This window comes from Hylobates moloch, unplaced genomic scaffold (assembly GCF_009828535.3).
Source record: "Hylobates moloch isolate HMO894 unplaced genomic scaffold, HMol_V3 SCAFFOLD_23, whole genome shotgun sequence".
Taxonomy (NCBI): domain Eukaryota; kingdom Metazoa; phylum Chordata; class Mammalia; order Primates; family Hylobatidae; genus Hylobates; species Hylobates moloch.
The window spans coordinates 40,389,163-40,416,329 of NW_026652298.1; the positions used below are offsets into that span (position 1 = coordinate 40,389,163).

Consider the following 27,167-nt stretch of genomic DNA (forward strand, 5'->3'; position numbering starts at 1 on the left):
GTATAGACAGGGTCCCAGTATGTTGTCTAGGCTGGTCTCAAACTCCTGAGCTCAAGTGATCCTCCCACCCTGGCCTCCCAAAGACCCAAAGACTACAGGCCTGAACCACCATGCCCGCCTGTTTTCTTGACAGGACTTGCATATAACAAGCTCTCTGCTTCTCCTCACCTATGCATTGCAAGCCAGGTCAGAGGCAGGTTAAACACCTTAAGGACATGTTAGGACAAGCGGTATACAAGGGAAAAAAACCCATTCATTTAAGTTACAGAAACAGAAAAAAAAAACTGGCTTATTCCCACACTTATTCTACTCAAAGCTTTGAGAAGACTAATTTTGGCATCCTCTGGCTAAATACAAAACAACGAAAACAAAACAAAACAAGGCAAACCCTTTCAGCAAGAGCTGTGGGGGAAGGGACTGTAAGGGACACACACAACTGACAGGCAAAAGCTCTGAGCACGTGATTGCTAAGTTTAATTCAACTGTTACACCCCATTCTGCCTTGTAAAAATAACAAAACGCTCCTATCAAAATGACATTGTGATGTGAGTACAGGCTTTTTGTTTTGGTACAGCTCTAGAAAAACGCTGGCACCGAATGCACTTAAGAAAAGTGTTAAGGCTTAATACAAATACAGAGACGAGTCATTTCTCAATGCAGCTTAGAGGGTGAGAACAGGATACTAGGTTTTTAAATCTTCCAAATACAGGCAGTCCCCAATGTACAGACATACAGAACACCTCCCAAATGCAAACGACAGCCGCACAGCAGGGCTTGCACGTGCAGGAACTCCTCTTCTCCCAGTGAGCAGACTAAGCACTCTGAATCCTGCCCCACAGCCTCGCAGAGGGAAAGGCGGCAGGACAGATGCGAGAAGAGTGACGTCAGGGGCTCCATCACAGCTGCCCAGGGGCTTCTGCTGTAGTTCGTATTTTCCTCATTCCCATCTCTGGTTTCTTCCATCACCCAGAAGTCCCTGCCAGGGGTGGAGGTAAAGAGCTTTTCCTCTCACCTAGTGGACAGCAGGGGCTGGGAGAATCACAGGGCCCAGTACGATCACGTCCTATTTCTTCCTGGCAATCTGATTTGGAATTCGTGAATCATTTTCTCAATTAAAAAAAACCCAGAAGTTATAAATGGTAGTTCCTTTCCACCATTAAACTGTTTCCTTTTAAGTTGCATCAATGACTTTGAAGCACAAACCACCTGAAGTATGTGTAGAGTCACACAGAGTGTTTCTTGGCTCCAAAGTCTACAGGCAATCAAAAGGGGGAAGCGGTCTTTGGTTGACAAAGCCTTGTGCAGACCCCTCAGTGTGCCAGGTGTAGGAAGGGGAGCTTGGCAGCTGGCTCCTGCAGGCACTTAAGCAGTGAGGCAGCATGAGCCTGACTGAACACGGTTGCTGCTTTTCTAAAGTTTAATAATGATGATGTTTCTAGCACCAAGCATTAGCTTTGTAGGCACTCAGAGCAAAGCTGCCACCACCCAGACATTCTCCTCTGTTAACAGACGCCCACCCAAGGGCAGCATGAGAACTGAGCCTGCAGCCCTTGAGGGGGATGGGGAGAGGCTTCTGTCTGAAGATGAAAGCAACACCACCTTTGCCATCCCATTAGCTGAGTGAGCAAAACTCAGGGAACTGGAGAGGTGTGACTTTGCTACTGAACTCCTTCATCTCCTGGCCTAAGGTCTCTAGTCTCTTCCGGAAGCTTGTTTGTGAGTTAGATCCAGAAGTTCTATAAAGCTTTGTAGAGGGTGGCCTACACAGCTCTTCTTCCTCTTTGGTGTACCTGAACAATTGACTTTTTTCTGGAAAGGTGTCAGACCAGAGTCAACAATCATTTATGTAAAGCTGGTATTTAAAATTTAGCTTTTTAGATATTATTAAAGAATCCAAACCTAAGAACCCAAGGTTCCCAAGCATCTCTTCTTTCCACTAACCAATTAAGGAATAAAGTAAGACACAGGAAGAATTTAAATAAGCCACTTACTCGGAAATATCTGAATAGATTTTTAAAGTCCCGCAGAGGTGAGTACGCCTCATTTATGGGAAGAACTGTGGCTTGTGAAGGGAACTGTCTACATCATTGGAGAACAACAAAGGCCTAGACTTAAGGCTGATGAGAGGGAAAAAGGAAGAATTCACAAGCAAAACTGGCATGTAAAGGACCAAGACCAGCCCCGTGCGAAAGACAGGCAGATTCCGACGTGAGATGAGATCAGGCCGAGGTTTCCGATGGGAGGAACTGGGCACTTCAGAGGGTCAGGGCACCAGAACAATCTTCCAGGAAGTAGAAGACGGATAACAGTTATTATTTGGTTTTTTGAAAGCTGCCAAGGAAAAGCAATCAAGATGTTTCAAGAAAAGACTGCAGAACAATACACTGGGGGTAAAATGAAGTGGGGATGCTGGATTTAGCAGCGGTGATCTCCAGAGTGGAAGCCGTTCTGCTGAGAGGTCAATATACTGTTAGTGTTTCTGCTTACGCCTCCTCCATCCCACAGCAGCAGCGACAGGTTGTTTTGGTTTCTTTCAGTCATTCCTAGACATCCAATCAGCTGGTGGACTGTTGATCCAAGGACCATGCCCTGCCCCACCTCCCCACCCTCACCCCCGTTCCAGTTCCTCTCAACCCTGGACTTCACATGAGTGATGGCCAGGGGTACCCCATTTCATCCCCACAGAGGCATCTCCCAGCCGTCTGGAAGGCACGGGTCTCCAAGCAGTTGTCATGACGGCCAGGAGACGCTGAGCAGCCAGGCTCACACAAGACTAACCCGCTTCCCACCCCGCTCATTTGGGCAAAAGGAAATGAAAACATTGCTACCCTATCTCTTGAGTTTCTGGTCTGGCTCCGGGTGAAGCAGTGGCTTCTCTTAGTAGAAGGAGATGCTGGATTTGCCTCCCGGTGGGTTCAGGACCTTGTTGTGAGAGCGAGGCCGCGGCCCCAGCCGGGGCTCATGGCTGTCGACTGTGGGCATGGACTTCTGCTCCTTAGCGGAGCCTGCTTCTCTGGCGCTGCCTTTCTCACCTGGCTCTGCTCCAGCCGGGATGCTCCTTGCAGCTGTGGGACACAAAGTTAGCACAACATCCCATTAGAGGCAACCCGTGACCCTGACAGGCAGGCTGTGGAAATAAAAAGTGTGTCATAGAGCAACGTGCAAGAAATTCATGCTGTAATTGGGAAAGAGAAGACAATACAGACAGGCTTTTCATCTGGTACCAAAACAACTCACTGTAATTGGCAGATGCAGTTTTGAAATGGGCATAAAGTTGGGGCTTGCTACTATAAATGCTCCTTGATTTCTTCCTAAGTGAACTGTTTCTTTATTTTGCTTGTTAGACACCACTCCCATTTCTTCCATCTCAAGTATAAAAAGCAAGCTCCCTGAGAGTGACCATGAGGAGGCGAGCGAATGCATCCTAGCTGACGGCTTAGCAAGGCAAAGGCAGGCCCTGTTGCTGTTACCCTGGGCTTTTCCGAGGTGAATGAAATCCCACAAATCTTGGTCATTAGTTAAGGGAAATGGAGACCCAAAGGCAGAAACCGATGCCCATGGTCAGGCTAAAGAGCCGTGGGAAGAGTCGAAGTCTGCCACTCAACCTGAGCAGTGGCTCACTCCCCCGGGGTGACCCACCATGGAGACACCCGCCTCCCCATCCTCCATCCCTCCCCTGTGCCCCTCTCTTCTTGATTAGTTCTGCCAGCTCTACACTTGGTCATGCGTTCATTGAAGGTTTGGGATCCCTGCCTTTCACTACACAGATCAGCTGCTAGGAGACGACCCCATGGCCCTGGGCCGAGGCTGATGAGCAAGACAAAAAAGTCCCAGAGTTTCACCTTAGCCTCCTTCAAATGCTGAATCCTCTTGCAGTGGATACACTCGAGCTCGTTTTAATCAGGTGGCCCGGAAGGTGCAGAGAAAAACTCTCTTTCATTCTCAGGGGACAGACTAGCAACTCTTCCAGAAAGAATGAGGCCACTCAGAAGGGAAAGAACACAAAAGCTCACCTTTAAGATCCGATTTTGGTTCTTCTCCTTCACATAAGAAAACATGATCCTGCAACAAGGCAAACCACCAAATCAGGACTCACTCAGAAAATTTTACCCTCATTCAAATGGGCAATGAAAATCAGGGCATATAACCTTTTAATTTACAAAAATGTTGGTACATCTGACCTCAGTACCCCCCCCAACCCTTTACAGATTATTCTGAAACCCGATATTTCATTTATCCATACATACTTCAAGATGTAGCTCTTAAAAACATCCTTTAAAAAATAACAGTAACACCCTCAAAACTGCAAATATTAACGATTCCTTAAATATCAAAGTCATTTTTTTTTTTTTTTTTTGGAGACAGAGTCTTGTTCAGTCACTCAGGCTGGAGTGCAGTGGCATGATCTTGGCTCACTGCAGCCTCTGCCTCCTGGGCTGAAGTGATCCTCACACCTCAGCCTCCCGAGTAGTGGGGACTACAGGCGTGAGCCACCACACCTGGCTAATTTTTCTATTTTCATAGAGACAGGGTTTTGCCACGTTGCCCAGCTCGTCTCAAACTCCTGGGCTCAAGTGATCTGCCTGCCTCAGCCTCCCAAAGTGCTGGGATTATAGGCGTGAGCCACTTTGCCCAGCCTCAAAGTCAAATTTTTAAATATTGGCATATTTTCAAGGTTCATTCATGCTGCAGTGTGTGTCAGTGCTCCATTCCTTTCTATGGCTGAGTAATATTCCATTGTATGGACAGACCACATGTTGTTTACCCGTTCATCTGTGGATGGACAAATGAGTCATTCCTGCCCTTGGGCTACTGTGAATAATCCTGGTGCAAGAATCTAGTGTTTCACTCCTTGTTTTCAAATCTTGTGAGTACGTACTTAAGAGTGGAATTATTCGGTCATGTGGTAATCCTGTTTAACTCTGAGGGACTGGCAGTATCCACAGCCACTGCACCATTTTCCATTCCCACTAGCAATGCAAGAGGGCTCCAGTTGCTCCGCATCCTCACCAACTCTTATTTTCCATTTTTACATCACACCATCCGAGCAGGCATGCACTGGCATCTCACGGGTTTCTGATGTGCATGTCCCCAATTATTAATGACACTGACCATCTTTGCAGGTGTTTGGCTGCTTGTATCTCTTCTTTGGAGAAATGTATATTCAAGTCCACTGCCATTTTTGAATTGGGTTTGTTATTTCGTTGTTGAGCTGTAGGCATTCTTTATATATTCTGGATAGTAATCCCTTATCAGAAATGATTTGCAAATATTTTCTCCCATTCTCGAGTTGTCTTTTCACTTTTTTTTTTTGATGTGGAATCTCGCTCTGTGGCCCAGGCTGGAGTGCAGTGGCGCAATCATGGCTCACTGTGCCCTCTGCCTTCTGGGTTCAAGCAATTCTCTTGCCTCAGCCTCCAGAGTAGCTGGGAGTACAGGCACCCACCACCACACCTGGCTACTTTTTTTGTATTTTTAGTAGAGACAGGGTTTCACCATGTTAACCAGGATGGTCTCGATCTGACCTCGTGATCCACCTGCCTCCGCCTCCCAAATTGCTGGGATTATGGGCGTAAGCCACCGTGCCCAGGCTTTTTTTTTTTTCTGAGACAGAGTCTCATTCTGTCACCGAGGCTGCAGTGCAATGGCACAATCTCAACTCATTGCAGCCTCAGTCTCCCAGGTTCAGTTGATTCTTCTGCCTCAGTCTTCCGAGTATCTGGGATTACAGGCATCCACCATCACGCCCGGCTAGTTTTCGTATTTTCAGTAGACATGGGGTTTCACTATGTTGGCTAGGCTGGTCTCAAACTCTTGACCTCAGGTGATCCGCCCACCTCGGCCTCCCAAAGTGCTGGGATTACAGGCGTGAGCCGCCGTGCCCGGCCTGTTTTCACTCTTGATATTGTCCTTTGATGCACAGAAGTTTATAATTTTAATGAAGACCTATTTATTTACTTATTTTTTCAGACAGTCTTGCTCGTTGCCCATGCTGGAGTGCAGTGGTATGATCTTACCTCACTGCAACCTCTGCCTCCTGGGCTCAAGTGATCCTCTCACCTCAGCCTCCCAAATAGCTGGGACCACAGGTGTGTACCACCATGCCCAGGTAATTTTTTGTATTTTTGTGGAGAAGGGATTTTGTCATGTTGACCAGGCTGGTCTCAAAATCCTAGGCTCAAGCAATCTGCGTGCTTCAACCTCCCAAAGTGCTGGGGTTACAGGCATGAGCCACTATGCCTAGGCTTTTTATAATGTTTTTGAGACAGGATCTCATTCTGTCACCCAGGCTGGAGTGCAAATGGCAAAATCACTGCTCTCTGCAGCCTTGAACACCTGGACTCAAGCAATCCTCCCACCTCAGCCTCCCAGGTAGCTAGGACCACAGGTGGACGCAACCATACCCAACTGATTTTTTTTTTTGAGACAGAGTTTCGCTCTTGTTGCCCAGGCTGGAGTGCAATAGCACGATCTCAGCTCACTGCAACCTCCACCTCCTGGGTTCAAGCGATTCTCCTGCCTCAGCCTCCCGAGTAGCTGGAATTACAGGCATGTGCCATCATGCCCAGCTAATTTTGTTTTAGTAGAGATGGGGTTTCTCCATGTTGGTCAGGCTGGTCTCGAACTCCCGGCCTCAGGTGATCCGCCTACCTTGGCCTCCCAAGATGCTGGGATTATAGGCGTGAGCCACTGTACGCGGCCTCCAGCTAGTTAAAAAAAAGTTTTTTTAGAGATGAGGTCTCCCTATGTTGTCCAGGCTGGTCTGGAACTCCTGGGCTCAAGTGATTCTCCCACCTTGGCCTTCCAAAGTACTGGGATTACAAGTGTGAGACACCATGCATGGCCCAATTTATTTATTTTTAATTTTGCTGCCTCTGTTTTTGGTGTCATATCTAAACCTCCATTGCCAAAACCAAGATCATGAAGATTTGTCCCTAGATTTTCCTCTAAGAATTTTATAGTTTTTGCCCTTAACTTTAGGTCTTCGATCCATTTTGAGTTCATTCTTGTGTATGGTGTAAGGCAGAGTAAGCTTTTATCCTTCTGCATGTGCATATGCAATTGTACCAATGCCATTTGCTGAAGAGACTGTTCTTTCCCCACTGGATGATCTTGGCACGCTTGTGAAAAAAATTAATCCACCAAGGGGGTTATTTGGAAGGCTTTATTTCTCAGTTCTCAACTTGACTCCACTGGTCAGTGTGTCTGTCTTCATGCCGGTGCCATGCTGTTTGGATTACTGTTGCTTTGTAGTAAGATTTGAGAGCAGGAAGTATGAGCTCCAACATCTTTTTCAATTATTATTATTTTTGGATACTTGGGGTACCATGAAATTCCATATGAATTACAGGACTTTTTTCCCATTTCAGAATAAAACACCATTAGGACTCTGATAGGGCTACATTCTTGTCTCTCATTAATCCTCAGGACCTCTCTCTATTCTTGTCATGTCGTTTCCTACGTAGGCCATTGTTCTGAGCGCAGCTCTGTGGTGTTAATTAGTATGTGGCTTGGTTTTTCTGATGAGACAGCATCAATGGGGACCCATGGTGGACTTCCATTCCCAGGCCCGTAAGTGTTGGTTCTCTCTCATTTTGTGATGTTAATGGCCACTGATAAACATTTCTCAGACCCACGATTTCAGTACAAGGTTATAAAACAGTGATATTCTAATTCCTTTATTCCTTCTTCACTTACATCCCAGAGACTTTTATAAAAGGGAACTTTCTTTCAACAGCTGCTATCCTAACACACACTTCAAGCAGGAAATGCTGGCTAAATGCCCCCTTCTGTCTTCCGCCTGCTTTCGCAGTGACGAGCTGGTCCTCCAGCATTCTCCCAAGGTCATGAATTACATTATTTTTAGTATCAATATGAAGCCGGGAATTCTAAACAGTTGGTGAATTTAAATCCACTGCAATTATTTCACTTATTGATAATCAAATGGTCCCATTTCTGGCCCCATGGCTGCTCTTCACCTTGGTCCCCAAGTCCTCTGATACCACCGCAGCAGCCTGTAAGGGCTTCCTCATTTTCTGGCATTACGAGATATTCTAGGCTCATTTTGTACATTCCCTGACCCTGACGTGGAATTAGTCATTTCTGTGGTGATGCTAGCGATGTCCAATGGTCCTGGACCAAAAGAACTTTATTAAAAAATCAAAGAAAGCTCTACTCTGTTTCCGCTTGTTCTATGCCCAGTTGTACTGATGGCCTACAGTCCTCTACCTGATCTATGTTCACTGGAACGTGTGAATCTCAGCAGGAAGCACCTTGCTCTTGTGTTTGGCTAATTCGAGTGCTTTATGTAGTGGAGAATTGCTGACTTTTAGCACATTTCTGGTCTTGCCAAAGTTCACCTTGTAGTAAAGCCCCCAAAGATACTTCCCAAAGAGATGCTCTCTTGAAAATAACTCAGACAGCATGGTGGGGCAAAGTGGCTCACATCTGTAATCCCAGCACTTTGGGAGGCTGAGGCGGGTGGATCACTTGAGGTCAGGAGTTCAAGACTAGCCTGGCCAACATGGTGAAACTCTGTCTCTTCTTAAAATACAAAAATTAGCTGGACGTGGTGGTGCACACATGTAATACTGGCTACTCGGGATGCTGAGGCAGAATTGCCTGAACCTGGGAGACAGTGGCTGCAGTGAGTTGAGATCGTGCCACTGCACTCCAGCCTGGACAACAGAATGAGACTCTGTCTCAAAGAAAAAAAAAAAACAAAACAACCAAACCTCAGCAGAGTCTAACGGGTCCTATATAAGACTCTATACACTGGAAAGAGTTGTCGCTGCAGAGATGCCAGCACAAGAGAGATGTAGGGCAATCCCAACAAGGCTGGCTGCGGTCGATGCCCTCATCCACTCATGTCCTCTCATTTCTGTCTACGTTTCCATTTTAATTCTGCAATGGGCCATCTTCCAGCATATAAACCAACAGACGTGTAGCAGTTTTCCAGGCGTAAGTAACTCCAGAAATGGTTAAGAATTTTATTTTAAGAATTTTCTGCTTTAAGGAACTAGACTGTATCTTTTAACCACAAAAAAGGTAGAAAAGTGAATAAATAGATTAAAAAATATTGCTAATTATGTTAGTAATAAATCCTGGTCTTTTTTATTGATGAATGGTGGCTGCAGTAAACCCTAGAAATGTTCTGCCACCACTCAAACAAATGTCCAAGCTAGGGTAGTGCAGGCTCTGGTCCTCACGGAAGCTGAGACAGGCCTTAGGCAAGCCCTCCACCATAGCCCAGGGAGGCTGCAGATCTAATCAATCCCTGCTAAGGCCATGCCCGAGGTTGCATTGCTTAGGCATTCCTCTCCTTTCCAGGCCACTTGTCTTATTCTACTGATGCCATTACTGGGTCAGAGGCGTCAGCTACGCTTTAGTCAAGTGCTGACAATCTGCACAGGTAGCCAGTCGAGGATCTCGACTGTGCGGGGAAAAGCCCAGCAAAAAAGAACTGTCACCTTTCCTTTCCAAGATGAAACAGGAAGAGTGGAAGACGGACAAGGGTCCAGCTCCTCTGCTGCATGTTCCGTTCCCCACCTCTTCTCCGCGCTCCGCAGCGCTGCAGTGAGGAGCCGCCACAGCCTGTCTGCAGTGGGCGTCCGCCACCAGCACAGGAAGAGCTTCCCCCACGGCTTCAGTCAGCACAAGGCTGGACTGTTTCCTGGGTGACTCAGGGGAACTTCCAAACTCGATGACTAATGCGTGCATCCAGGATAATCCATGGCACCCACCATGATTCTCCCTAAAAACATGTCACATCTGCCTTGGAGCCCTTTTGGAAAGAGCACCTGGTATACCTGCTGCTTCTCTGTCATGTCTGAATGCAGTCCATACCTTGGGTTTGTTTGGGTGTGCCAAGCGTGAAGTGGCAGTGACCGGAGACCCAAAAATGTCACTGGTCTTCCCTCCAGGTGGGTTCAGGTGCTGTCGAGTCTGCACAGGGGTTGATTCGTCAAAGATACCACTTCCTTTACCCCCTGCAGAAACAATCACAGAACACTGAGCAACCAGACGTCAACCAGATCCCGCCCCACCCCTGCAGTGCTTTGGAGACCTCCTCTCAAAGGAACCCCGAGTGCCAGCCCTGAGCTCCAGGCCAACAGGGCAGGATGCTCAGACTGAAACCCCTGAAGATCCATGGCTGGATCAGGGGCCTGCCTGCAGCCCTCATGTCTAGAACTGAGCTGATCTAGGCTGGCCTCTAGAGGTGAGATGGCATCAAACTGCAGATTTTCCCTCTAGAATTTCTTTAACCCTCAACATTTCATGCTTTCCTGTTGAAGTGTCTGCTCACAAAACCCATGAAAAGTTCTTTAGTAGATTAAAAATAAACAGCTAAATGTTTAAGTCACACAGATAAGAGTTCTGAATTTAATAACATGCCCTATTCAAGGGAAATCTGCCATCCTGAAAGTATTCATCAGTCATTCTTCTGACCTCATTCTGGCCGGTACTTCCAGTGACTAGATACGTCAGCAAATTAGAGACATGTAACATCTTTGTTGCCAACTATAAGTGACTTGATAAGCCATAATGAAAATGTGCATCTAAGATGTAACTTCCTAGTAGCAGGTGACTAAGGGCTAGATGTTCAGCATAAATGCCTGTGCCTAATGTTCCACAGAAAGATGGCTACCCTGTGGGACCAGCTGATCATCTCTTCATTCAGCAAACACCAAGCACCCACTTTCAACAAAGTGCTATGCTAAATGGAGGTTGGTGTCATTAAAATCACGGCCCTGGTGCACCAAGAACTTATAATCTAAGAGGAAAGAAGATGCATTCTGCTAACTTGCTGTGTGATCCTATGGAAGTTACTTGGCCTTTCTGTGTCCCACAGTCCTCATCTGTAGAATGGGGATAATAAAAGGACTCCCTCACAGGACTGGAAGAACGCGCAGTGAGTTACTGTAGCTCGTATGTCAAATGCTTCCAACAGTGCCTGGGATGGAAATAAACATGTCAACTCTATTTTCTATGCAATGATAAAAAGGTATCTATACATATCGTCCAGTGAAAAAACAAGGGTGCAAACAATCCATATAGCATGCAATGTTTTCACGTAAAAGGGGAGGTGTTCTTATTTGCTTTTATCTGAAGAAAAGCAGTCACCTGTAGGGGATACCTACATGTGTGAAGAAACAGGATTAGGGGAATGCAGGGGCTCAACACTGCTTAACACAGTCTCCTTTTTTTGCTTACAGAGTTTTGATCTTTTGCATTTTCTGTTCTCAAAAAACCGGCCGGGCGCGGTGGCTCACGCTTGTAATCCCAGCACTTTGGGAGGCCGAGGCGGGCGGATCACGAGGTCAGGAGATCGAGACCACGCTGAAACCCCGTCTCTACTAAAAATACAAAAAAAATTAGCCGGGCGTGGTGGCGGGCGCCTGTAGTCCCAGCTGCTCGGAGAGGCTGAGGCAGGAGAATGGCGTGAACCCGGGAGGCGGAGCTTGCAGTGAGCCAAGATCGTGCCACTGCACTCCAGCCTGGGCGACAGAGCAAGACTCCGTCTCAAAAAAAACAAAAACAAAAACAAAAACAAAACAAAACAAAAAACTACATTTTGTAAATGGATTTATTTAACTTAAATAGAGTTTATTCATTGCAATGCTTGAGGATAGCCCACCTGGAAACACCAACTCCAAAGGAATGGAGTCAGTGTTCTGAAGCAGGGACATTAGGGTTTCATTTGTATAGGCAGAGACAGAGCTCTTAGCAGGACTACAAACTTTTTTCACACAAGGTTAGTGTACAGCAATTTGGTTACAGGAAGAAACTACATTTTCAACAGTTACTTCCTAGTGTTAACAATCCACACTGCTCCACAGAAGCAACCGGATGAAGAGCCCATGTGTGCCTGCGTGGAGATGAGGCTCGGCTGGGGGTCTGTGCACCTGCTCGTCTTCAGACCCGCTTGAGGGCCCCACTGCTGCGGCGGAGCCTAAAGCAGGGTGGCTTTCTGGGACACCAGTTCCAGGGGCACAGAGTGCAGCGACAAGGACTGCAACAGAGTACAGCAAGTGGGGGCTCGGGCGGGCGTGTCTGCCTTTTGCGGGTGGTAACAGAACACCTGGGGATATGTGGGACTCGCCCTGCAGAAAAATGTGTACATTTTTCACATGACTTCAGGGTGATTATAAACCTTCTGAACCTCAGCCATGGACCTCCCAGGGACCCACAGTCCCCAAGCTTGAAACCCCTGGCCAGGGAAAGCAGCACAGCACGGTGGGGAGAGTGTCCTGTGGCCAGACCGCCTGGGTCAGGGAGTCTCTGCTCAGCTGCTCACTAACTGTGAGACCTTGGACAAGTTATGTCAACCTTCTTTCATCTCCATCTTCTTAACTTTAAAAAGGTAACAAACAGTCCAAGCGCATTGGCTCACACCTGTAATCTTAGCATGGTGGGAGGCCAAGGTGGGAGGACTGCTTGAGTCCAGGAGTTCAACACTAGCCTGGGAAACAAGTGAGACCTTGTCTCTACAAAAATATTTTAAAATTAGCCTGTGGTCCCGCTCCGCAGAAGACTGAGGTGAGAGGACTGCCTGAGCTCAGAAGCTGGAGGTGGTGAGCTGTGATGGTGCCACTGCACTGCAGCCTGGGTGACAGAATGAGATCCTGTCTCAAAAAACCAACAAAACAAAAAAAAGGTCATAAATAATAATACCTACCTAGGGTCACTGGTGAGGCTAAACAACTTAACTCAGGTGACGTGGTTAGAACAGTCCTGGCCTGCTGAGCAAGCCCTCGGCAACGCTGCGGAGCTGTGTCAACAAGCACGTCAGGACCACGGGGCGGAGAAAACTGTGTGTGCAACCCCCAGCCCCCACTGCATTGTTCCTGGCTCTGCTATAACGGCTGACTTTTTTTGAGATGGAGTCTCGCTCTGTCGCCCAGGCTGGAGTGCAGTGGCGCAATCTTGGCTCACTGTAAGCTCTGCCTCCCGGGTTCACGCCATTCTTCTGCCTCAGCCTCTCAGAGTAGCTGGGACTACAGGCGCCCGCCACCACGCCCGGCTAATTTTTTGTATTTTTAGTAGTGACGGGGTTTCACCGTGGTCTCGATCTCCAGACCTCGTGATTCGCCCGCCTCGGCCTCCCAAAGTGCGGGGATTACAAGCGTGAGCCACCGCGCCCAGCCCTTTTTTTTTTTTTTAATGTGACTCCAGCTTTTTAAAATAGAAGATAAAAGTAACTCAATTTGAAGTTTTTGGCCAAAGACATCACTCATTTTTAAAAAATAGTTAAACTGTGAAACATAACACAGAAAAGTCTGTAAGACATTAACTATCACAAACTACAAGGCAGACACACCAGGTAACCACTGCCAAGGTCATCGAGAACAGTGCCCATTCCCAGAAACTCTTGTGTTCCTTCCCTCTCCCTCAAGGTTACCATGCTCCTGAATTTTTTGGAAATCACAAACATTTTTAGCACGTATATGTGCAATAGGTACTAAACAATGTACCTCTGCTTTTGACCTTCATAACTAGGTAGTCATACCACTTTACTTGGTCATACCATTTTACTTGAAAAATAAATTCAGCTTTGAAGCAAGAAAACATGCTTAAATTCACTAATAATTGAAGATAAACTCGAGAGATGTTTTTTCCTCCTGCTAGATTTTTGATTTCCAAGGGCTCTGTGTTATCTTGTTTTTAAAAATATCATTTATTTATTTGGGAGATTGGGCCTCGCTATGGTGCCCAAGCCAGTTTCAAACTCCTGGGCTCAGGCAATCCTCCCACCTCGGCCTCCCAAAATGCTGGGATTACAGGCGTGAGCCACCGCACCTGGCCTACAAGATTTGTTTTTAAAAGCAAAACTAAAAGATAAATACTGTTGGTGCAAATAAGCACATATACAAGAATGGTAAACATCGAGCAATGCCTTGAAAAACCGGTTGGAAATATCTATCCGTATTTTAAACTCATATATCATCTGATCTACCAATTCCATTTTCAGAAATTTATCCCAGTGGATACATTCAGGAAGTCAGTTTAAGGCATGGAATCTGGAGTCAGAAAAACCTCAAGTCAAAGGCTAGCTCTGCTACCGACTAGCTCTGCTACCGGACCGGCTAGCTCTGCTACCGACTAGCTCTGCTACTGACTAGCTTGTGATTTATGCATGCCAGTGACCTTTTCCGAGCCTGTTTCCTCCTCTGTGAAAGGAGCAAAACCACCTACTCCTAGTTATAGCAAAGACCAAATGAAAAATACACATACAAAGCACTTAGCACAGTCCCAGGTAAATATTAACAATTCATAGACATCGGTCATCATTGCTAGAAGAGGAAAAACAATTCACAGAACACCTAAACCAGGCGACTAACAAAGAACACAGAGACGACTGAAGATTCACTCAAACACTGAAGGGGAATTGATAAACGTTCGATGGCTATGATGTAGTCGGTCACACACACTCTCGGCCTCTGCATACTTTTCTCAATCAGGCCCTGCAACTAGAAGGCTGTGGGGCTAGGTCTGTGTGACTAAGTGTAGAAAGAGGGCAGGACTCCAGATCTCGTCGGGTGGCGAACACAGCTAGCAGTTTCCCTTTCAGGCTTCCTTTGATAACACATCATAAACTGTCTTCCAAGAGCACTGGAGGGATAGAAAAACTCATGAGAAGGACCATGAGAAGCAGGAACCTGGCATGGGGAGCCATGATGGCCGGGAGTAGAGGCTGGCTCACCAGCCGCAAGGGGCTGGGCTCCCCACTGGGCATGAGACCATGTGGAACGGGCAAAGTGGTACCGCCTGCCTTCCATGGAGTGCTCTAGGGACAGCTCCAGACATGACTGCTGAGTAGGGGCCAAATAAGCAGACTCACACACCTGGAAACGCCTCAGATAGGATTCTATCTTGCATGCGATGTATTATTCTGCTATCCTTGCTAAAAAGGACATGCAGGAGTCCCTGGGCCTAAATTCATAAACCGGAAACAATGAGAATGTCAGTCACTTAATAAGAAACACTCATTTCTCTAACTATATCCAAAAAAGCAACTAAACAGACCAAAAAAAAAAAAAAAAAAAAAAAAAAGGCAAGCAGCAAACCTAGCTTCAGCCAGGCACAAGGGTTGCATGTCTGTAATCTCAGCAATTTGAGAGGCCGAGGTGGGCAGATGGCTTGAGCCCAGGAGTTCAAGACCAGCCTAGGCAACACGGTTAAACCCTGTCTCCATAAAAAACACACAAAAAATTACCTAAGCATGGTGGCATACGCCGGTAGTCCCAGCCACTCAGGAGGCTGAGGAAAAAGGATCACCTGAGCCTGGGAAGTCAAGGCTGCAGTGAGTCATGATGGTGACACTGCACTCCAGCCTGGGCGACAGAGTGAGACCCGGTCTCAAAACAGACAAAAAACAAAAGAAAAAACTAGTTTCTGGATCTACTGCTTTTTTCCCTCTACATCTGGTCAAGAAATATTGGTACCCCAAAACGGAGTGAGGTTGGGAGTGGATCTGGCTCCGATTCATGACCTGCCTGACACAATGACACCTAAGCATGGCCTCTCAAACCTTCTAAGGATGGAAGAGACCATGCTTTCCCCTCCTGTACAGACAGGGGAAAGCGACTCAGGTAACCTCCACTGGGTGGTTTATTCAACTGGACAGTCTATCCGCCAAAAGAAACCTTTTTCTATTTTTTTTTTTTCTTTTTGAGACGGAGTCTACCTGTCATCCAGGCTGGAGTGCAGTGGCGTGATTTTGGCTCACTGCCACCTCCGCCTCCCAGGTTCAAGAGATTCTCCTGCCTCAGCCTCCTGAGTAGCTGGGATTATAGGCGTGCACCACCACACCCAGCTAATTTTTGTATTTTTAGTAGAGATGGAGTTTCGCCATGTCGGCCAAGCTGGTCTCAAACTCCTGACCTCGTGATCCATCTGCCTCGGCCTCCCAAAGTGCTGGGATTACAGGCATGAGCCACCATGCCCGGCTGAGAAACCTTTTTCTTTTTCTTTTTTTTTTTGAGACGGAGTCTGGCTCTGTCACCCAGGCTGGAATGCAGTGGTGTGATCCCAGCTCACTGCAAGCTCCACCTCCTAGGTTCATGCCATTCTCTTGCCTCAGCCTCCTGAGTAGCCAGGACTACAGGTGCCCGCCACCATGCCCGGCTAATTTTTTTTTTTTAGTAGAAACGGGGTTTCACTGTGTTAGCCAGGATGGTCTCGATCTCCTGACCTCATGATCCGCCCACCTTGGCCTCCCAAAGTGCTGGGATTATAGGCATGAGCCACCGCGCCTGGCCAAGAAACCTTTTCAAAGAGTCCCTCCCACCATAACCACTAGGAGGTCAGGTAAATACTGAAGAACTATGTAGACGTGTGCTAGATCAATTCTTCCTTGTTAAGAGTTTCAATCCCACTGACGATCTGAATAAAACTACTCTCCCTTCCTAGGAAAAATGTTTAAATGCACAATAATTTGCACGCAATTTCAGGAATCTCAAGGGTGTCCGTGGAACAATTGGGAGTGGCTCCCTGGCAGGAACCATAAGCCCCCGTCCACTTTTGTGTCCTCAGTGCCTGTATTCAACCAAAGTCTCCAGAATAGATGGAGAATTCAAGACTACTCAAGCCACCTTCAAGAGAGAAAGTACAAATCAGAACGTTTTCCTTTTGAAAGAAGTCTGATGACAAATGATTACCTGAACCAGACAATATGGGAAAGGATCAGTATAAAGAAACAGAAAATATTTTCAAAAGAGAATCGTGGAGGCCAAAGGATTAAGGATTTCCAAAGGCCCATACCTGGGGGATTTGTCCTCTTGGGTATGTTCTGAGGTTCTTCTGTTGGTCCAAAAATATTAGATGCCATCCTATTAGGCCTGCTGGAAGGAGTAGCTTCTTCTGGACTTCCAAAAAGATTGCTCGATTCTCCTCCTGGGGGCTTCATGGCCCTACAAGCACAGAGTACATGCTAATTACTGATGGCAGACCTGAAAGCTTGTCACTGTGCAAGGATTTTGGCACAACTAGACACGGTAAAAGTATTTTGTTTTTTTCTTTTTGAGACAAGGTCTCATTCTGTCACCCAGGCTGGAGCGCAGTGACGTGATTTTGGCTCACTGCAACCTCTGCCTCCTGGGCTCAAGGGATCCTCCCACCTCAGCCTCCTGAATAGATGGGATTACAGGCACCCACCACCACAGCTGGCTAATTTTTTGTATTTTTGGTAGAGACGGGGTTTTGCCATGTTGCCAAAGTTGGTCTTGAACTCCTAAGCTCAAGTGATCCACCCACCTTGGCGTCCCAAAGTGCTGTGATTACAGGTATGAGCCACCACACCCAGCAAAAGTATTTTCTTAACATCTACTGAGAAATCACATACCACCATTAGTTAATACTGGTATGACTAGTTTACAGACGCCAGACTTCTACTGCTCTTTAGTTTCCCTTAAAAGTATTAATTTTTTTTTTTTTTTTTTTTTGAGACGGAGTCTTGCTCCGTCGCCCAGGCTGGAGTGCAGTGGCGCAATCTCAGCTCACTGCAACCTCTGCCTCCTGGGTTCAAGTGATTCTCCTGCCTTAGTCTCCTGAGTAGCTCAGATTACAGGTGCCTGCCACCACACCTGGCTAACTTTTGTTTTTCTGAGATGGAGTTTCGCTCTTGTTGCCCAGGCTGGAGGAATGCAATGGCACAATCTCGGTTCACCATAACCTCCACCTCCTGGGTTCAAGCGATTCTCCTGCGTCAGCCTCCCAAGTAGCTAGGATTACAGGCATCTGCCACCACACCTGGCTAATTTTGTATTTTTAGTAGAGACGGGGTTTCGCCATGTTGGTCAGGCTGGTCTCGAACTCCTGACCTTGGGTGATCCACCTGCCTTGGCCTCCCAAAGTGCTGGGATTACAGGTGTGGGCCACCGCACCTGGCTCTTGAATCACTTTTTATTGTAAAAACTTAAACTTAACAACTAATAAGGAATTGTTACAAAGTTCTATTTCTAGAGCACCATCTACATTAGCAAACCAGTAAAACGCTGAATTCAGAACAACTGGAAAAACTTTTTAAATGCCTTTGAGAGAGAGGCTTACTGAAATTGAGATTTAAACCACTGAGTGGCTCATGCTCTCTCACTAGTCCTAAGCAATGGGACTGTCTGTGATCCCAGACGTTTAGAAATGAAGTCAGCCCTCTGTATCCATGGGCTCTGCTTCCATGGATTCAACCAACCTCAGATCAAAATGTCAGAAATAAAAGGATGGTTGCATCTGTATTGAACATCTACAGGCTTTTTTTCTGTCATTATTCCCTAGGTAATACGGTATAACAACTATATACACAGTATTATGTATTATATGTAACCCTGTAACCTAGAGATGATTTAAAAGCATATGGGAGGATGTGCATAGGTTATATGCAAACACTACACCACTTTGTATCAAGGACTTACGCATCCTTGGATTTTGGTATCCTGGGGATCCTGGAACCAACTCCCGCAGGATACCAAGGATGACTGTACTTGAAATTACAGGGCTCAACATCACACAAAAACTATGATATGAGGTTAGATCTCACTGGAAAGCTTTGCACACACTGACCACTCAAGGTTTGGTTAACAAAAATAACACTTTCTCCTCAAAAGATCTAGAAAGAGCACTGAGGACTCCTCGTGATTGGATGTGAATGGAGTTCTCAGATCTCCCGCTATAAGCAGGAAGGCAGAGAGTGCTTCCCAGTCTCCGCCTGCAGAGACCCATGGGCTGGCTACTCTACCCCAGAAGCCAAGTGTGTGCTGGCTGACCTCTGAAGTGGTGCCCAGGGCCCCTGTCCACTCAGGAGGCTGGGGGAGGTGGATGCCAAACTTCCTGTCAGCAGTTGCCATTTCCTGGAGGATTTGAGGAGGAAGCAAAAAAGACAGGTGCACTTGAGAAAAATTATTTTTTAAAAATAACCAATAACCAAGCTTAAATTAGAAAGGGCTGTCTGGGAGCAGTACCTGCCACCTATAATCCCTACACCTTGGGAGGCCGAGGTGGGAGGATTGTTTGAGCCCAGGAGTTTGACAGCAGCCTGGGCAATATGGGGAGACCCTGTCTCTACAAAAAAATACAAAAATTAGGCCGGGCGCAGTGGCTCACGCCTGTAATCCCAGCACCTTGGGAGGCCGAGGTGGGTGGATCACGAGGTCAGGAGATTGAGACCATCCTGGCTAACACAGTGAAAACCCGTCTCTACTAAAAATACAAAAAATTAGCCAGGCATGGTGGCGGGTGCCTGTACTCCCAGCTACTCAGGAGGCTGAGGCAAGAGAATGGCGTGAACCCAGGAGGCGGAGCTTGCAGTGAGCCGAGATGGTACCACTGCACTCGAGCCTGGGCGACAGAGCGAGACTCCGTCTCAAAAAAAAAAAAAAAAACTGGGGGAGGTTGCCAGGTGTGGTGGTATGCGCCTATAGTCCCAGCTACTCGGGAGGCTAAGGCTGGCTTGAGCCCAGGAGGTCAAAGCTGCAGTGAACCATGATTGCATCACTGTACACCAGCCTGGACGAAAGAGTGAGACCTTGTTTCACTAAAAGGAAAAAAAATAAAGGGTGGTGGGTGGGGGGCGGTGGCTTAACAAGATTTTAGGTGACGTGCTCTGATAGTGGCCATAAGGCCATCTGACTTCCATATCCATTTTTGAATCACGCAGCCCCGGTAATTCTGCATTTTTTTTTTTTTTTTTTTTTTGAGACGAAGTCTTGCTCTTGTTGCCCAGGCCAGAGTGCAATGGCACAATCTCGGCTCACTGCAACTTCCACCTCCCGGGTTCAGGCGATTCTCCTGCCTCAGGCTCCTGAGTAGCTGGGATTACAGATGCCCGCCATCACGCCTGGATAATTTTTCTATTTTTAGTAGAGACAGGGTTTCACCACGTTGGCCAGGCTGGTTTTGAACTTCTGACCTCAGGTGATCTGCCCACCTCAGCCTCCCAAAGTGCTGGGATTACAGGCATGAGCCACCTGTCCGGCCTATTTTATTTTTTTGAGATGGAGACTCACTCTGTTGCCCAGGCTGGAATACAGTGACGCGATCTCAGCTCACTGCAACCTCCACCTCCCAGGTTCAGGCAATTCTCCCGCGTCAGCCTTCCGAGTAGCTGGGATTACAGGTGCACGTCACCGTGCCTGTTTATTTTTTTGTATTTTTAGTACAAACGGGGTTTCACCACGTTGGCCAGGCTGGTCTCAAACTCCTAACCTCCAGTGATCCGCCCGGCTCGGCCTCCCAAAGTGCTGGGATTACAGGCGTGAGCCACTGCGCCCAGCCAATTCTGCATGATTTTTCTTGGCTAGTGTAGCACGTCTAAACATGCGTGGGTCTCTACAGTTCTCTCTTTGGAAATAAGGGATGAAGGTCTGCAATCTTTAGAACTGAACTGAATTTATCATCAAGTCTCACGTAAGCTGAGCATGAGCTATATAATTCCTTTTACTGACTTATTTCAAACATGGCTTTTCTCTCAAGCCCTCAAGGTGCTACAAACTGTCAGATCCGATTCCAGGTAGACTCGCCTTAACTGCAAGCTCTCTAGGACTGTTTCCCGACCCCATACTCCCTACATTCACAGTCTCCTGTCTCCTCTGCCTTTCACCCTTGCTTCAGTTCAACTTGCACATCTCTTGAGCACCTATCATTGGCAATCCTTCCCCAGACGCTGTAGATAGAGGAAAGCAGGTCCTTACCCTGGAGGAGCTTCAAGTTTAAACAGGAAAGCTAGAGCTCTGCACAGGTGGTTTCAGTGTCTGTGTGAGTGATATGACAGATGCCTAGTGCCATCGGGACTCCAAAATTTGGAAGAGGTGAAACCCAAATTGAGTCTGTGGCCTCCATGTGGAATGGGGACCAATGGGCGCAGGAGGTGAGTGGTGGTTACTTGCAATGACCAGTGTTACTTTGGGGTGATGGAAACACAGTATTTAATATTGTTCTATGTGCTTTTCTGAATTTTATTTGAAAACAAGCAAAGAAAAAAAAGTGGTACCAAAGAATGTTTTAGCAGAAGGCCCAGCCCCAGGCAAGGGGCAGCAGCTATCTCAGTCACAAAAGCAACAGGTCCCACTGCAGGTTTCACACAGACCGCAGGGCTAGGCTGCCTCAAAGGGGTCTCGGATGAATGGAACTGAGCGTTCAATAGACCTTTCAATAAGAACAGCCTGACAACAATGGCGCAGTGTGGCTTTCTCTAGGCTACAGGCACTTACCACTATGACACTAGTAGGGGGAGGGGAACGCTACAGCTCACACATTTGGGGACAAATTCACAATGTGGCTGGGGGGTGCTTCCCAATTATTTTTTGCCTTTTGTGGTACCCCTTCAATATATTTCAGTGAAGATATTCAAAACACACAAGAGAAACTCAAGAGCACAGGAGAAGAAAAACCTCACACAGCTGGAGTGGACTGCAGCACTGGAGAGGTAAGGAAAACCTGTGTGGCCCTCCTCGGGGGTCTCCATGCTCCTGACCCTAACAGTTTGTCCCCGAGTTTCAGAAAGGATTAGGGGACTGCTCAGGCTTAGAGAGAAGCAGTGAGAAATAAACTTGGATTAAATTCCTTACAAATATAAATGTTACAGCTTAAAGGAAGATCTCAGGTTAATCATGGCTAAAGCATAATGCTTTTACAAAATCCCTTTAACACAAGACAATCCTTCAGCAAGAAAACAAGAGATGTAAGCTCTCAAGAGGGGAAAACCTGGCTGGGTAATCTTACAGCCACCACTTGATTCTCTTCACAGCAAAACAAAGTGTGACGCTTACAAGGCGCCCACCCTGTGACTCAAGCACATTCAGATGAGTGGCAAATGTGCAGCATCTGGTGGACCCCAAGCAGAAGCTTCCAGTGATATCTCATCATCCATTTCAGACCGGCTTTCCTTCCTCACCAACCTAAAAGGCAGAGTTTTCTCCCTTTCACAACACCTTGTCCAGAAACCAATCCCCCAGAGCAGTGTGAATACGACTTTAGCGCGGCACCTCTGCAGCTAACTTCTGCAGCGTGAAAGTCAACATAAAAACATCGGTGTCACTCAGGGTGATAATAAACACCATCATTTACTGGGCAGCCAGCGCCAGGTGGCACAAACAAAAAGGAAACGTACTAAATGCACACAACTGGGACAGGGCTGGGGATGCAGTCCCTCACCCCACTGTGTGGGTGGTGCAAAACTCTGGCTACCAGTAACCAGAAACCGGATTCGCTCTGAGCACTAGTTTAAACAACTGGTCCCACATCGGCGCAGACCTAGGCATAATAATCACTGTTCCATGGATTAAGGGCTGTTTCTTTGAGACGGAGTCTCGCTGCTCTGTCGTCCAGGCTGGAGTGCAGTGGCGTGATCTCGGCTCACTGCAAGCTCCGCCTCCCGGGTTCACACCATTCTCCTGCCTCAGCCTCTCAAGGAACTGGGACTACAGGCGCCCGCCACCACACCCGGCTAATTTTTTCGTATTTTTAGTAGAGACGGGGTTTCACCGTGTTGGCCAGGATGGTCTCAATCTCCTGACCTCATGGTCCACCTGCCTCGGCCTCCCCAAGTGCCGGGATTACAGGCGTTGAGTTACCGCACCTGGCCAGGAGTAATTATTTGGTTACGAGTATTACTGAATACTGACCTAACTCCCTCAAATCTAAAAGGTTTTTTTTTTTTTTTTGAGACGGAGTCTTGCTCTGTCGTCTAGGCTGGAGTGCAGTGGCATAATCTCGGCTCACTGCCACCTCTGCCTCTGGGTTCAAGTGATTCTCCTGTCTCAGCCTCTCCAAGTAGCTGGGACTACAGGCACAGACCACCACGCCCGACTAATTTTTGCATTTTTAGTAGAGACGCGGGTTTCACCATGTTGGCCAGGCTGGTCTCGAACTCTCAACCTCAGGTGACTTGCCCACCTCAGCCTCCCAAAGTGCCGTGATTACAGGTGTGAGCCACCGCGCCCGGCCAGTCTAATGGGTTTTGGTTTTTATTTTTAGCAAGTTGGAGCAATTCTTTTATTTAGTATTTATTCAATACAGTATTTGTCTTCACTTGATCATAGCCAAAAGGCCAAGAAGCAATATAGTATTTGTCTTAACAGTCATGGCACACACATTCTCTTCTACTTCTCTGGCGAGGCTGTGCCACAGAGGGGCTCATCATACAGAAAACCTCAGGCATCTGAAGACCCAAACTTCACAACGCAAGTTTACTGCTCAAGTGGCACGAAAGACCTTGTAAGCTCTGTCACTCTAATTTATTTGAGTCCCAATACCCAAAGAGTGCTTTAAAAGTTCAAAAACGTAAGAAAAGTGTGCTCAGTGTTTCTGGCTATTAAAGCTGAGTCAGGAGATCTTCGTCCCAATCCACTTCTTCCTAAAGCGAAGCCCAGGAGCGCCATCCACTTTCCCAGGCTGTTGAAGATTAAAGGAGATAGAACTGACTCTTCCCCAGACGCCCTGGCACTTTCCAAAGGAAGTGGACTCACACGAACTAGTGGAAGCGCGGCCATGGGCAGGGCACAGGCCACACACACACCGGGGACACGGGCACACGGCCACACACGCACGACGGGGGGCACGGCCAGACACACCCCACGAACACACCCCCCCGAGAACATGGACACGCACCCCACAGACAAAATGGACCGCATCCACGGGCACACCCCGCCCCCGGGGAACCCCCCACGGAACGCACCACACGGAACGCGGGCGCCCAGGCGCGAGGGAGCGAAGCCCGCCCTCCACACAGCTTTGTTCCCAGAGCCCGGGCGCCCCTCCCCGCCCTCGGCCTCGGTCGCGGGCAGCTCTCCACAGTCCGGGCCTCAGCGAGCGGCCCCTCGGGCTTCGGGCCTCAGTCTGGCGGCGGCCCCGGCGGCCTCTGTGAAGTCGCCCTGCCCCCCAACCCCACACGGCTCGTAGACGCCCTGGGCTCTCCCGCTCCCACCACGTGGTCGCGCTACCCGCCCGCCTCCCGTGTGCCCCGCGCCGCACCTGGAGCCGGCGCGGCCGCCCTCGCTATCCGGGCCCTGGAACATGTCGACCGCCGCCACCCTCAGCTCGCCGCGCACCGTTCCCGCCCGCCCAGCGCAGGTACCCGAGGCCGCCCCCCAGCGCCCATTGGGCGCCAAGACGCCAATCATCCCTCCGCAGCCTATCGCAGCGCGGCCCCCGCCACTCACGCCCACCCCCGACGACTTAGGCTCTGAACGGTCGGCGCCGCGCCCGCAGCCGATTGGGGAAGGCGACGCCGCTCGTGCAGTTGGGAGCTCGCATTGGGCGGCGGGCTGGGCGGGCCCTGGGCCGGCTGCGCCCTCGGGAGGAAGCCCGGCCTACGGGAGCCCGCGAGCCGACCGCGGGGCCGCACCTGGGCCACACCTGCAGCACCAGGGACGGGGGGCTTGGGCGCGCGGCCCTGAAGAACAGGCACAAACGACAGTCCTTAGATCAACATTAGTATGTATTTATGCACAATAAAAACATTTACAAGTTGAACTGGAAATTTAAGCAGAAGTTTAACAGCTCTTATTATATTAAATAACCAAAACACCTCTTATTCCCAAAATTGGTAAAGAATAAATAATATAATTTACAATATGGTACAAAAAATAACCAGGAAAGGCAGGCATTCTGCTTTATACATACACTGTATATGCATATTTATAATCTATAAAACAAATTCACATCTGAAACGAGCGGAGGCCTCGCTATGGCTTAACCAAGAAGAGAGAGAAGGGGAGCAGGGCACGGGAGGCAGGGCCAGGGGCTCGGCTCCCCACACCTCACCCACCCCAAGGACACGCAGCCACTGTGACATCAGGAGAGCGCTGACAGCCGCGAAGGGTGTGCTGTGGGTTTCTTTCCTTCGTTGTAAATTACTTTTTCCTTGCTTTCTTTTCTTTTCTTGAGACTGAGTTTCGCTCTTGTTGCCCAGGCTGGAGTGCAGTGGCGCGATCTCAGCTCACTGCAACCTCCGCTGCCGAGGTTCAAGCGATTCTCCTACCTCAGCCTCCCCAGTAGCTGGGATTACGGGCATGCGCCACCACGCCCGGCTAATTCTATATTTTTAGTAGAGACGGGTTCTCTCCATGTTGGTCAGGCTGGTCTCGTACTCCCGATCTCAGGTGATCCGCCCGCCTCGGCCTCCCCAAGTGCTGGGATTACAGGCGTGAGCCACTGCGCCCGGCCTCTTCCTTTTCTTAAGACCAAGTGCTGTATTTCCTGACAAATGCATCGGCTAGAGCTCAAGGTTTAAAGAGAAAACACAACTGTCTTCCTCCTCCCTCGTTCCCGGTGTCTTATGCCCCACAACTTTCTTTGCAGAAGAAATTTTGAATTCAATGCTGTGATCTAATTAAAGATGCTATTAAACTAAAAAGGTTATCCACCAGAAACGAGGCCACGGCCTCTCATGCCCAGAACCTGGAGATGCGGCAAAGCAAGGAGGCCAACCGCGGAAATGCCGCCAAGACCCCACTCCCTGAGCTGGCACCCTACAGCTACAAGACACAGGAGGACAAAACAGCCAGGAAGCCACGAACTAGGCATCCCCCGAGGCACGCAATGCCCGCTCATCACTGTACATTCACAACAGAATTGAGGCCAGAGAACTAACTTCCCTGGACCACAGATGCTCTGTCCCAATCTCCAGAAAAGGTGAATCAGCAGAAAAATCCCAGACAACGTAAGAGGGATTCAGGAAAGCTTTTTCTAAGAAACTGATCTCATCTTAATTACAGCATGCTCAAATGCACAAAGGAAGCCACAGGCTCACACTGAGACGATCACCGCTTCTGTTGGAAAGACAGAAGATGCAGGAAGTCTCTGTTTGGATCTTTTGAAAATTCCAGCCTTTAACAGTTGCCTATGTTTGTACATAAATATTCATTTAGGCCGGAAGAAAATGCATCCATTGTTTTTCTGCAACAAATGACACCATTTTCCCTTAATGTGGCAAGCAAATGTGTATCACCTGTCTAGTTACTAGAGAAGCAGAATTCTCTAGAACTCTGTCAGCTTTATTACAAGAGACGAGTCAGCCCGTCCTCCTCCCCAACCCATCTCCCCACTGGATGGCAATGGCTGCAGTTGGCTGCACCCAGGAGTCTACGCTGGAGAACCAAGTGGTAGGTGCTATCTAAAGAGCCTACGAAAGCAGACTCTGACCTCCAAAACTTCACCCCACTTAGTTGTCAGGGGTTAACAGGTACCCTGACAGGCAGTTCATAAACCCTCCTGTCCCTGGCAGTGTGCACAGCTCAGTGCTGTTAGGACTTGGCATCTCTGGTCTAGCCTGTGGGAGTATGAGAAAGCTAGCAGTGGCCTGAACTCGGCCTGGTATCCTAACCCTCTAGAGACACAGCAAAGCCAGATGCCCAGAGGGAGATCTCCTCGTCTTCTCTGGCTCAATGAGATGCTAATTTTGGAAGCTGGTATACTTAGCACAAAACACAAGCTAATGTAAAGATGCTGCGGTTCAAACACTGCTGTCTCTCTCCCAATCAAGTGGCACCATGTTTCTTTTTTCACCCCTAAGAGGTTTGGGACTATTTGCTTAAGATCTCATGTCAATGTCTGAAGGAGGGAAGCCAGCTCAGGCAAGAGCTCTAAGAAAAACTCGTGAGACAAAAGAAGGAAGCTCTTGCCTGGAAGTTCACTGTCCTCTCCACGTCCTCCCAGTGGTGCAGTGCAGGGCCTGCCTGTGGTCTACAGTGGCTGTGGTGGGCTGGCAAGACTGCAGGACGGAGGGCGTCCACATGCTTGTCCACGCCAAAGGCCTTTCCCTCCTCTTTTCACCTTCTTCATTGTGGATGGGGAGAGAAGCAGTGGAGGGGCTAGGGCTGGCCTTGAGGGCTGCTGTGTGCCACACGTGTGGGGGAAGACGAATGGTAGGGAGGAGGGAGAGTAGGTCCAAGTGGGTTAGGAAAGCACAATCAATCCCAGCTGCTGCGGGGGATGAAATGAGGCAGGAAGGGAGAGATGGTGGCACAGGCATGGCCTGCCCAACACCTCGGTAGCAGCTCCAGGCCACATTGGATGTGGCTGGACGGTGACTCATGTGCTTGGAACTCCTGAGGATGAGAAGGCAAAGGGGCCCTTGTTAGCTCTGTCCTGGGGAAACACTGGATGTTGGGCTGTCTGCAGTAGGAACGCTGGCCACCCTTGGTAGGAACACTGGCCACCCGAGAGGGCGCAAG

The 27,167-nt window shown here is 48.3% G+C and overlaps 1 protein-coding gene across 2 annotated transcripts; it reads right to left on the bottom strand.

The window, feature by feature from the left end:
* Positions 1 to 450: 450 nt before the first annotated feature.
* JPT2 (Jupiter microtubule associated homolog 2) lies at positions 451 to 26,754 on the bottom strand. Of its 2 annotated transcripts, none has more exons than XM_058433845.1 (5): positions 26,616 to 26,754; positions 16,765 to 16,913; positions 9,847 to 9,989; positions 4,014 to 4,062; positions 451 to 3,065 (listed from the first exon to the last, which is right to left on the bottom strand). In XM_058433845.1, the coding sequence occupies exons 2-5, from the start codon at positions 16,907 to 16,909 to the stop codon at positions 2,878 to 2,880; spliced, it is 525 nt and encodes a 174-aa protein (XP_058289828.1). In that variant the 5' UTR covers positions 16,910 to 16,913; positions 26,616 to 26,754; the 3' UTR covers positions 451 to 2,877. The 2 variants fall into 2 exon arrangements, with proteins under 2 accessions (XP_058289828.1, XP_032001021.1); XM_032145130.2 differs by lacking the exon at positions 26,616 to 26,754 and adding an exon at positions 23,965 to 24,085.
* Positions 26,755 to 27,167: the final 413 nt, after the last annotated feature.